Genomic DNA, 15,362 nt, shown 5'->3' on the forward strand with positions numbered 1-15,362 from the left:
TGAGTGGTGCCTCACAGTGGTGCTCCTGGTGGAGGAGATCAGAGACACATAGAAACATTCTAATCAAGCTGTAGGTGGAGTTGGGGAGCACCCAGAGACTAAAGTTGTCTGTCTTCCATGGCTTATGGTTTCAGGGGTGATATTCAGAATAATTAACCACCAGCACAGCATGAACACTGGCCAATCAGAACAGACATCAGCAATAATGCTGGAACAGGATCTCAGAGACCTCCTGCTTGTCATATGTACCCTTTGCTGGATCATGGAGCTTTCTAGGCTATCCCAGGGAAGGGAGGCATTCAAAGAGCTCAGGGCTATAGCAATTTAATTTACCACACAATATGGAAGATTTCAGTATTTTAACAATGTGGCCATATTGATATGTAACTAAATATCAGTCCCGGACATTTCGACTTAATTCTCCTTTTCTGGATAGGAATTCATGTCTTGACTATTATGATTCTACCACTAAAATATCTCAAAATCATCCACTTTGCTTTATCTCAACTACAACACCCTGATACAGAACACTCTTTTCTCTAGCCTTACATACTGCAACTGCCTTCTGGCTGCTCTCTCTGTCTATAATCCCTTTTTCACTGAATATGAATGAGGCTGGAAATCTTTCAGAGGCAGTCACTACCACCATGTGCCTTGGGAAAAGTGCTGTGTATGTTACACTAAAGCGCTTTGTAATATTGGCTGCCGGACAATCAAAGAAGAGCAGCATATGGGGATAGAGATATTTTTCTCCCTCCACCACACTTCAGGAGTCTGCTGAAGAACCAGCAGCATCAATATGCTTCAGGCACTGTAACAAAGGTGTAGTGCAAACAATTGTAAATGACCAAGCAGCACACACTTGAGATGTGCTGGAGCGGAGTTTTCAGGGGGAAACTCCCAGAGGCAGCAGCAGGAATAGGTACAGGTTCCCCATCATGCACCACATCTGGAGCATCACTATGAAATCCTGCAGGTCCAAGCATCAGATTCCGGGAAAGGGACCTGGACTCTTAGAAGGTGGGGCTTTAATGCTGCATGCTTGAGGATATACAGGGTCAGACAGCAGCATACAAGTGCAAGGTGTATTGGTTACCCCCCAAATTAGGGCCTGAAATGAGGGCTTAAGTCAGAGTAGTTTATGTGAAATGACTCCAAGGAACAGGAGTGAGGGACAGGAAAAGTGAATAGAAAAGGAGGAGTCATCAATCCAAAGATATGCTGTTGAGCTTTCATCACTTGAATAATTAGGGACGGTTTTGCTGGGACTCTCTGGGGAGTCACATAGAATACGCTTCAGAATTGTCAGCCCGAGGGATGGAAGAGGAGAGCATGTTTTCCCTGGCTTCTCTCCTTCATTAGTCAAAGGTTCCATGAGAGTTAACTCCCTCATGGAGATTTGTTCATCCATCAGAATGGTGGAATGGGTTCCATCAGGAGTCCAACACAGCAGTGGCAGAGAAACCCCAGGGCAAAAGTAAGGGCCACGTGGTGCAGTCAGGTTACATCTGTGTGGAGCTGGTCCATGCAACGACAACTAGAATGAAAAATATGGTCTGGGAGGAAGTGAGGTAGGGAACAAAAGGTGTCTGATATAGAGTGTGACTCATGGAAATTTGGCTCTAACCCTGTGCTCTCAGCTTAGTCCTTGTAGTTGCCGCTGTATGGTGGCAAGATAGTGGCGAGACTTGCTATTTCATATTTCACATTTGGGGAAACAGCACCTCCTCTCGACTTCGAGACTGGGTTCAAACCTTGCAACTGACCATGTGATTGCCTTAAACACTGTGCTACAGTGAATTTCCAAGGAACTCTGCAGGAGGCCAACTATTTTTTTGGGAGGGAAGACTACTGGGAATCACTGAGGCCAAGTTAAACTTCACCTCTTTAATACCTTTGCACTGTGTAAAACCACCGGCAAACACCACCTTTAAAAAATGGTAGCAACAGCAGTGGAGCATAGAGCACACCAAAAATCTGGTCATATTATCCAGTTTGCTTACGGTTCTAAGCCGTTTTCTCAAGCTTTGATTAAGGTTGTAAATATCTTAAAAAAGACAATTTGACAACAAGAAACAACAATTTAATTTCATCATAAATGGGAAGAAAATGTAATATAAAAATTGTCATTCATAATATAGAGTAAAATCAAGTTTCAATTCTTGTTTCATCATGATTAGTTGGTAGGAAAGTTATTTATTGTATATGTTTAGCTTCTGTTATCATCAAAAAGAAGAAATATGTAATATAGGACCTGAAAAAGCAAATATACTTTATGCCCAAGTAAGAAGCTGATTCTCTGCTTAAAGGAAGATCACATTTCTTGTTGTTCTTCCATATTTTCTTTGATTAAAGATGGGACTTATGTTATTATGTTTCCATGGTGTTGTATTTCTCCAAAGAGAATGAAAATCAATTCTTTTTAATTCCACAAGCTTCCATCTTTCTTTACTCTGCTTAGTTACCACGTATCTATCTGCTTTTATTCTTTGACAATTTTATTGGCATTTCATTATCCCTTTGCTGTCATTTCGGTAGAATTTCAAGATGAAACCCTGTCTTCAATCTACTCTGTTTATCCAGAAACCAAGTAAGAAATTTTCACAACCTAAAATCTTTCTTTTTTACTGTGAAGGTTTGATAGATATTACAAAGGATCCAGACTTTGATGGCATCTATGACGAAGACATGAATGAAGATCCAACATATAATCCCGATAGCCCTGAAGAAAAAGCTGTATTTATGAAACATGCTGAAAATATTCTACTAAAGTTGACATTCAGTACCACACAAGTTCAACAGTGTGAAAATGTTTTTATATTTGAAACAGCCTATTGGCTTACTAATGCTGTAAGATATAATCAGGATTATCTTGACATTTGTACCTACCAGAGATTACAGCAAAGGTTATATCTTCAAAAAAAGATTATTCAAAAACACTTTGAGAAGAAAAAAGAAATCAGGAAAGGGATAGGATACCTAAAATTAATATGTTTTCTGACTCCATTTCTACTGAGTTTAAAAAAGAAGATGAAAGTTCCATATTTAAGTAGTCTGCTTCAGCCTTTTTCAGGTAAGAGTATCACCAAAAATTATATATAAAATGTAGATATATATTGAACTTATATGTAAATTCAATTTTGTTTCTAGTATGTGGGTCCAAGCATGTAACCAAGCTGTAGCCTGTTAAAAATAAAAAGCAAACTGTAATGTCTCCAAAGTAGTTAAAAATACTTGGTATATTCACACAGTACATGGTATATATTTATATCAATTATAAGGACTGTTGAAAGACTTAAAATGAGTTCTGAGAAAATAGGGTAATATGCTATGTTCACGATGGGACAACACTATATTATATCTCATTCAAATTATAAGTTCAGTGCACTTCTACTCAACATCCCTATTGTGTTTTTCATGAAAGTTTAGCAGTTGATTCTGAGATTAATATGGAGCGAGCAGTAAAAGATCATGAATGCTCTTACATTTCTGAAAAAAAGATGAAAACATATTAAAAACTTTAGTAATATATTGGTATTATAACAAAGAAATAGACAAATGTAAGAGAATAGAGAGCTAAAATAGGACCATGTTTACATGGAATTTGACAGGAATGCAGAGCAGACTATTCTTCCCACCCAGATTAGCACACAATTTGTGTATTTTCACTGGTGCTCAAACTTGTAGGCTTATTATAGTGGGCTTTCTATTCAGATGGCAAATTTTCAGTAGAAATTTTATAAGTCATTTAATGAAAATTTGTATCATGAGAATTATGATAGTGAAGATTATAATCCATATCTGTAAACTATTTAAAAATGGACTCATGACAGCGCTTGTCCAGGATGGGAGTGGGGAGAATGTCATGTGTATGGAACTGATATGCTTAAAGAGGATGTTAGCTATATCTGTAATGTCTTGTTATTTAAATTATTGGAAACAAATATGACTAAATATTAATAATTAATTTCCAGGTGGTGAGATTAAGGTGTTATATTTTTCTTTGTACTTTTCTAGACCTTTTGCATTTCTCAAAATACATTATATACCTTATATTGATGAAGCTATATTCTGCTAACAAGTCAAAATATTGAATAAACCTAATCCTTGCCAGGATTTTAGAAAATTATTTTTCAAAATAAATTTTATATGTGTAGCTTCATTACTTTCCAGAAAAATGGGCTGATTATTTTTGTCATGTGAGAGATACCCACCTTTTTCTTTATAGTGTCTCTCTTTTCCTTAACTAGCTCAGGTAACTTTTGTTTATTTAACTAAAGATTCTCCACGGCACAGAGTTTCAAATCTTTTCTGATAATTGGGGGTAAAATATTAGTCTTGAGCTCATATATAGTAATCAATAAGTAAAATAATGTTTTGATTATTCTTTTGAAATGTCTGTACAATGAAACTACAAAAAAAGACCAAAATGTATGATATAAATATATTTTAATATTTAAAATATACATTAAGAGCATGAATAAATAGACTGTAATTGCCAAGATTTCCATTTCACATAGAATTTTTTCACTTTATGAGAAAGAGAATTTAGACCTCAAAAATATGATTGCTTATATGCTGTTATTCAATTTTTAAACAAAAATTTGTTTTCATTTTTGGAGATGACAAGGTCAAGACAGAGCGAGAATTGCCTCCATTTATTTATGGACGAGATTTTAAATGCCAGAATTTTCACTACAAAGAGGATCAGTATTTTCATGTTCATGGAGGAATTGAATTTGATATCAGCACTCCTTCAATCGAGAATGCTTTGGAAGATTTTAAGGTTTAAATTATTATTGTTCCTGAAATGGTTTGTCATTTCACAACTCTTTTATCCTATTCTCCAACCAGAAAGAGTCTCTGTTGGTACAGGCACTAGGCAGCTCTCCAAATGATTATCTTCACAACTCACTAATTTCTTCAAACATTACATAACATATATGAATTAAGTGCAAGTATATCTAAGGTCTTGTGTTAAATGTCAGAGATAAAATGATAAATAAGCTAGGCACAACTATCATCCTTGCAGAATTTACAGACTTCTAATGGACCACATTTGCCCTAGAATAGTTAACCGAAGAATACAGTAGAAATCCCTGAACATTAACTACATATTCTTCCATTTTTCTCAAAGATTAGTATTAGAACAGAGATCCTCTAGAGTTTGAGAACAAAATTCATCAGGAAAACATAATACATTTCAATTGTCATTGTTTTTCTACCTTCTCCAAATTATATTCTTTTTAAAAAATTTTCCTCTTTAATCCAAATTAGGGATTGGATACATTCAGTTATTACCAGGGTCACTTGGGATTTTTTATTAAAAATTTGTCCTTTACAGGTATAAAATTTCATCTAAAATAAGTCTTACAATTGTTTAGATTTGTTTAAAGATTTTTTTTTCATAACATAACTTGTATTTTAGAACAATTTAGAAAAAATACGGGATTGTGCTGCTAATACATTTGCAGAAGATTCAGGATACAAAGAATATTACTCAATACCAGTCATGAAATTAAATGGAAAAAGGTAAGGAACTTTTAGTAATTATTCACAGTAACACAGCTTGTGAAAGCAGAAAACAGGAAAGTGTCAAAATGCAAAGGCTAACTTAAAACCTCAGGATGGAGATCCTAGAACAATAATAACCCCCGTGAATGACTACAGACTCTACAAAGTATTAAATCTTATATTTATTACTTCATACACCTTGATACATTCTGTGTAATAATCCTTAGACATTGTAATTTGTTCTTACAATGAACACAGTGGTTAAATGGGGATGGAGGTGGGGCTCAAATCCTATGGGCCCACTGAAAAGCAATGGACTCAGCACACACCCCTTTGTTTCCGTAAGGAATGTGATTTTAAATCCTCTTCCTCTGCTGGGTCTTGTTAAGCCTGTCATCTCTTAGAGCACCATGTTTCTCTCAGTATTTTTAGGCTCTTTTATGTATGTTCTTGGATTTTTACAGCTTGGAAACTGAAATTTGTAAATAAGGGAAATAGAATGCAGAGGAAACATTTGAGTTGGAGGTAGAGACTTGAGATTTTAAAGCATATTGGAGTTTGTTTTGTATTTCTTAAAGTCATGGAAGTAGTTGAGAGGCTAGGGCCATGTCAGAAACTCTGGAGAGTAGAAACCTTTAAGGGGGGTGGGGAGTAGCAGAGAGAGCAAAAGAGACTGAGAAGGAATGATAGAGGTAGAGGAGAAATGAGAAAGTATGATAGCATGGAAGCCAAATGGGGAGAAGTTTTAAAATATGGTAATAGTTAAAAGCATCAAATTCAAGAGAGAAAAAGGCCAAGTTGATTTAAGACTGAAGAAAGCCCTCTAAATTTGACAATGACTTGATAAGAGAAGATGTGGTTATAGAAGGCTATGTGTAATAAGTTGAAGGATAAAGTCGGGGAGAGTTCATGGGATGTGAAGAAGTAAAGACAAAGATTATAAATTTCTTTCAAGATGCACGGCAGTGAGGAAAATAAGAGGAATAAGGTAGAGGGAGAAGCAGATAAAAGATGAAAGGTGGATCTTTCCACTGAATACTGCCTGGATGCACACAAGGTACTAGAGCTAAAGTCAAAGACCATGTGGCTAACGGCCTCCATGATTTTGAAGGGAACTAAGAAGTAGATCTCACTCCTCTGGAATGGACAGTTGGTGTGCATCTCCCTGGAGGAGGAATCTCTGAGGGACCTAGCACCTGTAGACATACTCCATGTATGATTCTTGCCAAGCTGGAGGCTCTTCTAAACAAAGGTTTATTCTCCCAGGTTCTAGTGTCTAGCGGGACATGAATGATCCTGGAAATGCAGGGAAAGAGCTGGAATGAAGGCTGTGCTGGATGAGAGGTTGTTGTGGGTGAAGGAGTATGGTTGGTGTAAGCACCCTGCCATTGCACCGTAAGGGATCCAGTCATATCACTGCAGTGGGATCTCATAGTGGAATTGTTTCTCTAGTTTCTGACTAATGCACAGCATTTGGTTATCAGTGTTGGCGAATTGTAGACGGATGGATTTGAATTTTCAGACTTTCAAAACCAGCATAAGCTTGTTTCCCAGACCCAGCCAGCATGGAGTAAAAGTGAAAACCACAAGAGGAGTAGTAGTATTTTCCTGGCTCCTGAGCCAATTACCAGTGAACCTTCAGTTCCCTATAAAATCTACCCCCACAGAATTATTTCTAGAAATCTTGTATGCCCATGGGTCAGCACTCTCAGCTACTATAACATATTTTCGGTCTCCTCCTTTCCTGCCTGGGCTCCCTGTAATGATCCACTGCTGGAACCCCAGAGCCCAACAGCCCCAAGAAGGCAACTCGATACTGATGTCACTGTTGTCTCTGACACTGCTGCTCCTGGTTACAGAGCTGGCATCACCCCTGGGCTGACTCCTCCTGATGTCTGGTAGATAGCACGCATCAAATGTGAGATGTGTTGAAGCCAATTCAATGACATAAAGATAATTTCTTTCCCAATTTTATTGGTTTCAAACAAGTGCTGCCTTGAGCCCCTAACAATTTGGTGCAAAAAACAGCTCTTTCAGTCATTTTGCTTACAGTTGTTTCTTTCTGTGTAGGGATCTTCTTTCTGTGTTGGTCCTGGACCAGAGAATAATCTGAATGATTGAAAACATGCCATCTCAAAATCTCCCCTCTTCTTTGCTTTTAGGGGCACTGTTATTGGGCTGAGCTCATGTATCGTGATGTTCTCTTTCCTCAGAATGATTTACTTCCTAGGAGACTCCCGGTCCCTAATGAAAATAGGATCATTTCCACTGGCCTTCCTGCCCTGCTTGGAAACATCTAAGTCCTAGATTCATTTTTGGCTCAGGTTGTATTCTTCCACCATACCAGCATCAAAAAATAGGAGCCACAGTCAGATACCCAGGATTTGGCAGTCCATGAAAGTAGAAGAACTCATGAATTATTAAGATGATAATGATTGGAGCAAATAGATGAGTTGATACTGATACTAAAATGTCCTACGGGGGGGAGAGCATACCAGCATCATGATGCTGTTGTGGATGTTAGGAGGCAGGTCAGAAATCAACTTGACGTAACGGTGGCGTGTCCGGGAAGTGTGATGTTAGAGGGTCCTACTGCAGTCCCTAAGCTGCGTGCAGATGCCCAGGCAGAAGACTATGGAGGGAGTTGTTTAAAAGTGAGACTCCGCTAAAGCCCCTGCTGATGCCTACACTTAAAGTTTTGAGTAAGAACAGTGGTGTGTCACTATGCAGTACTTGGATGAGGGCTCACTCACAGTGCTGGCCATCCGGGCTTTCTGTGCTTCCAGTAATCATCTCTGTGTGGGCCAGTGTTGGCCTAATGCACAGGTTGTGTATCCAACTTTGCAGGGGTGGGGGGGGTCACAAAATTCTGAGGTCAGAGACTTTTTCAGGGTATGGTGATCTTCACCACCAGTTGCTTCTCCAGTTTCTAGGGTAGGACAGCTCCCTGCTGGTTTTGGATGTTTGATTGGTATTGGATGATTAGACCAAATTTCTAAAAGAAATCAGCCTACCTTCCCTTGGTATTTGTTAAATTCATAAGTTTGTTTCATCGCTTGGGCAGTGATCTGGGAGTACATCACTGAGTACCAGGGCTCCAAATGTAGGCAGCAGCTTCTGATTCCATAGCAATTTCCCACAGCCAGAGCCAGCTCCCTGGAGAAGTACATGAAAAGACAGAGGTTTCTGACACTGGGTTTCTCTTGGAGCAAGATGATGTAGAGCTGGGCCAGCCAAAGACCAAAGGACATCCTTAGTGTAATCCCTCATGCCTAGGTCTATGGACACAGTCTTGTGGGACTTGGGGTATCTGTATATGGTGTCCACTCTTATCAGTGTGTATAATACCAAGGAAAGGTGAGCCGTTTTCTTCCAGAAATTTAGTTTAGTCATCCAGTGCAAATCAAGTATCCGGGTCTGATCCATACAGCTCCTTAAGGCCCATTAGCCTATCACCACTATGATCTGAAAGCCTTCAAATCTGGGTAGGATTCAGAATACCTGCTCCTCAATTTCGGAGGCTGGAGTCTAGTAAGTTAGGCAAGTTCCCATTGATGAAGGTGGACAAAGTGACAAGTCCACCATCTGCCCTGGCACTATACCTGAGAGGTGTGGGTAAAGAAGCCTTTAGTTTATATTCTTGTAGTCTGGTTTCCTTTGGGGGAAGAAGATGGTGGATATGAAGAATGACAGCCTCAAATAAATGCTAACAGGTCCTCAAATATGTCTCCATCTATGCAGAGGTCTTTTATATTCAGAAAACTGGGATTGAAGTAAAGGTCAAAGAAGAGAGGGTATTAGCCCCTGATCGGTTCATAATAGAGTGTTTTCCTAAGATCTTCCTTTAACTGATCCATGGGGCCCAGTGATTCCAACACAGCCTCTGGGCAAGGAGTTTCCTTAGCATGGAGAGTCACCGACTCACTTTCCTGGAAATTAGCACAATGGAAAAAACTTATCAGTATCCTTAGGAGAACTAATAGTCCCTGAGCAGCAAAGTGAAGAGCCATGGGAGGGGGTTACCACTGTCAAGAATACTGTTTTTACAGCAATCAGTAGTTGCCTTTAGAGGAGAAACCCAGGTAACATTAAGAGGCTTCCCACTGGCAGAGGTGGGGACAGCAGCTGAGACACTCACCACTGAAATCTGGCAATGGGGAAAGGTAACTCGTGGCAGAAGTGGAGGAAGGCCACCATTTTCTTTTACCTGTGATGATAAGCAACCCCAGGGAACAGAGCCACTCAAGATGTTGTCATTTTTTCATTCCAGAGTGAGAGGGGACTGGGCCTATTGCCTACCTATGATTCAAGGACCTGGTGGGTTGGGGTTTCCCTAGCCCACTGTGCAGTGAGTAAAAGTCAAGCAGCCATTACCCAAAACATCATTCCAAATCAGACTCACGGTACACTCTTGAGAAAGCAAATATAGACATAACTAGATTAAAGGAATTAAAAAGTAAATTTGTAAGAGGAGATTAAGCAGATGGTTAGAAGGTAAACCTAGAAATCTTTCAACCAGAGTTAGGACTTTCAGTGACTTCTAGGCAGTGCCCCTAGTCAGTGGTATAGGAAAGACAGAGTTAATTAAAAAGGCCAGTATGGAGAAGATACTCGTTATAAAAGACCTGATTAATAACAGTTGATAACCATGTCATTAAAATACTTACAATCAAGTACATTTTAAACTATATTTTGTATTTGTTATAGAAAATTGTAATTGTTATAGAAAAAGTTTTGCCAGCATAGAAAAAAAGTAACAAATAACTTCCAAGTCAGAAAGACTTAAATTGTTTTCTTTATTTTTTTTTAATAGCTACTATGTGATCAGTTTTGAACTTGAAACTTTCTATCAGCAACTATATAAGACACAGTGGTGGGGAGCCATAAATGAAATAGTGAACAATCTGAGACTGAAAAGACTTCCACTGACAGATGCTCAATTACATGAACAATTTAAGAAAAAATTTGGTTTCAAAAAAGCTATGAAATGCAAGGTATTTCAGTGATTACCACATAATTTAGTGTAAGAAATTATAAATAAGTATATGTCTCAAATTTTTATCATAGGGATAAATAATAGGTTAAATAAAGTCTTCAATATGCAATTAAGATTCCACATTTTAGCAGCTGAAAAGCTCTACAATTCTGGATTACAAACTTCTGGCCAGGTTACAGAACAACCTGTTTATGAATGGAATTGTGATTAATCTTAATAACAGCTAAATATCTATTGAGTGCTTATTTTGTATGCCAGGCATACAAATACTATAAATTCTTTCAACAAATTCTTTCAAGACACTGGTACTATTGTTATCAATCCTATTTTACAAATGAGAAATTTGACATGCGGCGAGTTAAGGATCTTTCCCAAATCACACAGCTAGTAAATTGCAGAGGCAGGCTTCAGTTGTGGGGACTAAATCTAAGGAGCAAACCTGGCATCCTGAATCAAATCTCTGTATCTGCTTCAATATGCCTTGACTGACAGCTTTTGGAACTGATAAATTAAGTGGTGAGCTCACCAGTTTCAAAGGATACATTGGCATTTACTTATCATTTATTTGTTTTAATGTCCACAAATTTTAAGCTTTGATAAACTATTAGTTAATTTTAAAATATTATTGTAAAGCAATTATACGCCAATAAAGATGTTAAAAAAAATTGAGTAGTCAGAACATCTAAAAGAAGAGTGTAACATTTTCACCTCTCCACTTTGAGACATAGAACAAAGAAGACAAACTGTATTCCTATAGCTATATATTTCAAGTCTCTAGACTTCTAAATTAGATTGTTCTTAAATCAGAGAGGAATTCGATGTCCATTTGCTTTTAAATATTTCAGAAAGATATTTGTTTCCTTGTTTTAATTGTCTCCAGAGAAGAAAGATCTACAACTTCTCCCTTAAAAAAAGGACGGGAAAAAAAAACTTCCCCAAAATATTTTTTAAAGTTCTCAATGTTTCTTTATAGCTCTGACAACTTTCTTGCCCACGGATCTTGTGAAAATTCTACTGTAATTGCGCACCAATCATGTGATTATATTAATATATTTCATTGTGCTTTTCGTCCTTTAACTAAACTTTAGGTGTATTTTGAAAAAACTAATTCTGGGCTTCCTAATAATTTTAGAGTATCCCATTTGGTATGAAGTCTGCTGTTGAAAGAGGATTATCTGCTGTTTTCCATACATTTAGCCGTAAAACTTCAAGTTCGACGATCAATGTTTCAGATGAGGCAGGTTATGCTATTTTCCATCAAGCTGCTCTACACAACAGAGTTCCAATCATATGTCAACTGTGCAACGCCAACTTCAATGTCAACCAGAGATGCTTTATTATACTTAACCAAGGTACCATAAAGTTTTTAAATCTTAAAATGTTTTTCTTTTACTTACCCCTATTCGGCATTAGGAATGCATGTTGATTTTAGCACAAGGTTAAAATTTAGTATTGGAACCTAGAGCAGAGTTGAGGTTTTTGTTTCACTTATCTCAGAGAGGCTCCTTTTAGTTCTCTAAGTATCACTTGTTGCTCCCTTATGTAGTAAATATTATTTATTCATTTATTGTGTTTCCCTCATTTGAATATAAGCTCCATGAAGGGCAAGGATTTGGTTTAGTTTGTTTGCCATGGTATCCTAGTGCCCAGAAGAAAACCTGGCATTGGTAGGTGCTTGAGAAATATTTGTTGAATGAATGGCATGATGGATGAATTCAGGGTAGCCTTTGATAATCACTGACATAATTAATATACAGTGATGTACCATAGAAATTCTGAGAAAAGGGAGATAAATAGAGATCCCAGCAGAACATCCATTTCTTATCCCAGGCTCTTAACCAGGTAATAGTTTCTTCATACTATATAAACTTATATTTAATAACAAAAAATTCCTCTATAATCATAATTTTAGGATTAATGACCCCTTTAAGGCTAACCTGGTTTAAATTTTAAAAAGCAAATTTTCTTGATTATTATTGTAGATATACATACATATTTATATGTTCATTGGAATAAATTTAACCAGTATAAAAATAATAAAATTGAAAATAAAGTGGAAGCCCTCCACAACTGAAGAGGGAAATAAAATGTTGAGAATAGCTGATGCAATAACATTGGCAATAAGAAATGGCAATTTTACATTTTAACTTGCTGCCTTAAGAGGCTGTGTTAAAGTTTCACACCAAAACAAAATGTGCTGCTTTAATCCTATTGACTACTGATCAATTTCATACTCTATCAGTATAATTAAAATGTTTTGGTATTAAGATGCTTCTATTACTTAATTAAAATATTCAATACACATGAATTTAGTTAAAATAGAGCAAAATTCAGTCAAAATGCAATGGGTGGCCTGTTATTTAAAGATGTGTTTTATTTTAAGTGTTTTTGGTGTAAAAAAAAACATTGGTAATTAAAGTCTCTCATTCATCCTGTGACTACATAGATTTCCATTTGCTGAGAACTGAGTAGAGTTTCAAGTACGGAAAATATCTATGTGTTATTACTTAACCAACACAAAACTGCCCCCGTGAGTTTTGGCCAGCCATGAGCGAGGCGGCGTTTCTGGGTCTGCTCTGATGCAATGTCAGATGCATGCCCACACCCAGATGACTTGGCCCAAAATTACACTCAGTCCTGCTCGATGTAATCCTGTCACCTGCATCTCAACATAGTCATTTTTTTCTCCTTCATATGAGTCAATGTTTACTAATTTAGGAAACCTTTTGCATACTAATAATCATACTTCTATGTGTATTCCCTTTTAAAACAGAGTCATCAAAACTAGACATGAAAAAAGAAAGAAATGGTAAGACATAAGTAAAATACTTGGTGCATTTTTAAAAGTTTATATGTTAAAACTTTTCTTGTAGTATATAATCTTCAAAATGCTGTCACATGAGAATAACACAAAATGATTTTTATATACATTTTGAAGTATACATTTTTTTCTACCCATGATTATTTATTCATCTTTTTCTTAAGTTTTGGGGGATGGTTCTCTTTTTTTTAACCATGGAATTTGCAAATTATCTCTACTTATTTTTGTAAAATCATGCCCCAACGTGGGTTTTATGCCTCAAAAAAGAGCAGTTAATATTATTTAGATATGCTACCATCTAGTGACATTAACAATCTATGAGGTCTGAGGAACAAGCCATTCTTGCTGAGGTGAGAGACTTGACCCAAGTATTGTGTATGAAGAAAACTGAAAAAAATTTAAAGGATACACCTTCTATATCTATATCTAAAAGGCTATACCTTCATACTCTATATAAGCTAATTCAAGGAGGGTTTATTTTTAAAGAAACCATTTACAAAGACCTGAATTTTGTAAGGGGAGGGCAATAGTTATTCAAACCAGCCACCTTCCATTGGTGGAAGAACAGCTAACGTGAGATGACCAAAGAGGATAAGTATCCTGACCTCATCATCCTCCTTCTCCAGTCTCCTGCCAGGGCTCCCCATTGGCAGTTACTGACAAGAAGCCAAAGGACAGGGATTGCAAAATCTGCAGAGGCAGAGAGCAGGGAGGGTCTTAGAGGGAGGTGAGTGGGCCTGGAGGGGGAAAAGGAAGCTTATCCACAGGCCCACCTACCCTGTAGGAATTTGCAATTGAGTAACAATAGTACACCTCCTGCATTATTGCTCTATTTTTTTCCCTTTTTCTTTTCTAAATATTACTTATGGCTACCTTGTATAATATTATTTATTTGTTTATTGTGGCTTCCTCAATTGAATATAAGGTCCATAAGGGCAAGGATTTGGTTTACTCTGCCATAGTATCCTAGTGCCCAGGAGAAAGCCTGGCATTAATAGGTAGTTGGGAATAGTTGTTGTGTGAATGCATGATGGATGAATGCAGGGTAGCATTTCACAATCACTGGCATTATTAATATACAGTGATGTACTACAGAAATTCAGGGAAAATTCAGGGAAAAGAGAAAAATGGCTTTCAGGTCCCATTAAAGCATCTGTTCTTTAGACCAAGGTTCTTTCTCTACCCGAGAATAATTTCTTCAGACTACACAAACCCCTCCAGGACTTCCCTGGTGCGAGCATGACTAGGACAGTGTTTCTCAGCCTCAGCACTACTGACGTTCGGGCTTGATGAGTCTGCTGCAGGGGCTATCCTATGCACTGTAAAATGTTTAGTAGCAGCCGTGGCCTCTACCCACTAAATGCCAGTAGCAACCCCTACCCCAGCTGTGACAACCAAAATATCATCAGACATTGCATATGTCAAGGGGAGACATTTCATCCCACTATTATTGGATAAACTTTCAAGTATGTAGGAATCACACAGGTATCTTGTTAAATGCAGACTGATTCAGAGGGCTGGCTGAGAGCCGAGATCCTGCATTTCTATTAAGCACACTTTAAAGGAGTAAGAGCGGGGTGTAAGAATAGTATTCCTGCCCCTGGGTTGTGCTGAAATATTTTTTGAAGGAAGGTAGAGAAGAGAAGGAGAGGGTCAGTGGGGAGGTTAGCATTGTTTAAAACAACCAACCAACCAAACCAAACCAAACAAACTTCAGTTCATTTTGATATGTTTCTCCTGCTGAGCTAATTGCGTTTCATTGATTGAAATGAACCAAAATGTTCTGTAGTCCTATGATTAGGTCTCAGTCTTTTGGGGAACTTGTGCTCCTGAACCATGAACTTCAACTTGCTTCTCAGTCCCTGCCTGCCCCTTAGGTGGATCAGGATGGCTGAAGGGGACTGTAATTAGGTACTTCCCTTCCCCCAGGTAGGTTAGGCTCCAATAAAACCTCAGCAGGTTAGGCTCTGGTAAAATAGTTTCTCCTGAGGACCGACTGGCCTTGTTAAGAAAAATAGAATGCTTTGGTGT

General features: G+C 37.7%; 1 protein-coding gene across 1 annotated transcript in view; it reads left to right on the top strand.

Moving 5' to 3' along the window:
* The window catches only part of ANKAR (ankyrin and armadillo repeat containing), a 64,528-nt gene that overhangs the window by 2,308 nt on the left and 46,858 nt on the right, over positions 1–15,362 (top strand). Inside the window, exons 2-6 of the mRNA XM_061203200.1 lie at positions 2,636–3,073; positions 4,623–4,786; positions 5,429–5,532; positions 10,328–10,508; positions 11,643–11,862. Of these exons, the coding sequence (XP_061059183.1) occupies positions 2,636–3,073; positions 4,623–4,786; positions 5,429–5,532; positions 10,328–10,508; positions 11,643–11,862 (1,107 nt within the window). The remainder of the gene's footprint in view (positions 1–2,635; positions 3,074–4,622; positions 4,787–5,428; positions 5,533–10,327; positions 10,509–11,642; positions 11,863–15,362) is intronic.

Source organism: Eubalaena glacialis, chromosome 1 (genome assembly GCF_028564815.1).
Source record: "Eubalaena glacialis isolate mEubGla1 chromosome 1, mEubGla1.1.hap2.+ XY, whole genome shotgun sequence".
In the NCBI taxonomy this organism is placed as follows: Eukaryota; Metazoa; Chordata; class Mammalia; order Artiodactyla; family Balaenidae; genus Eubalaena; species Eubalaena glacialis.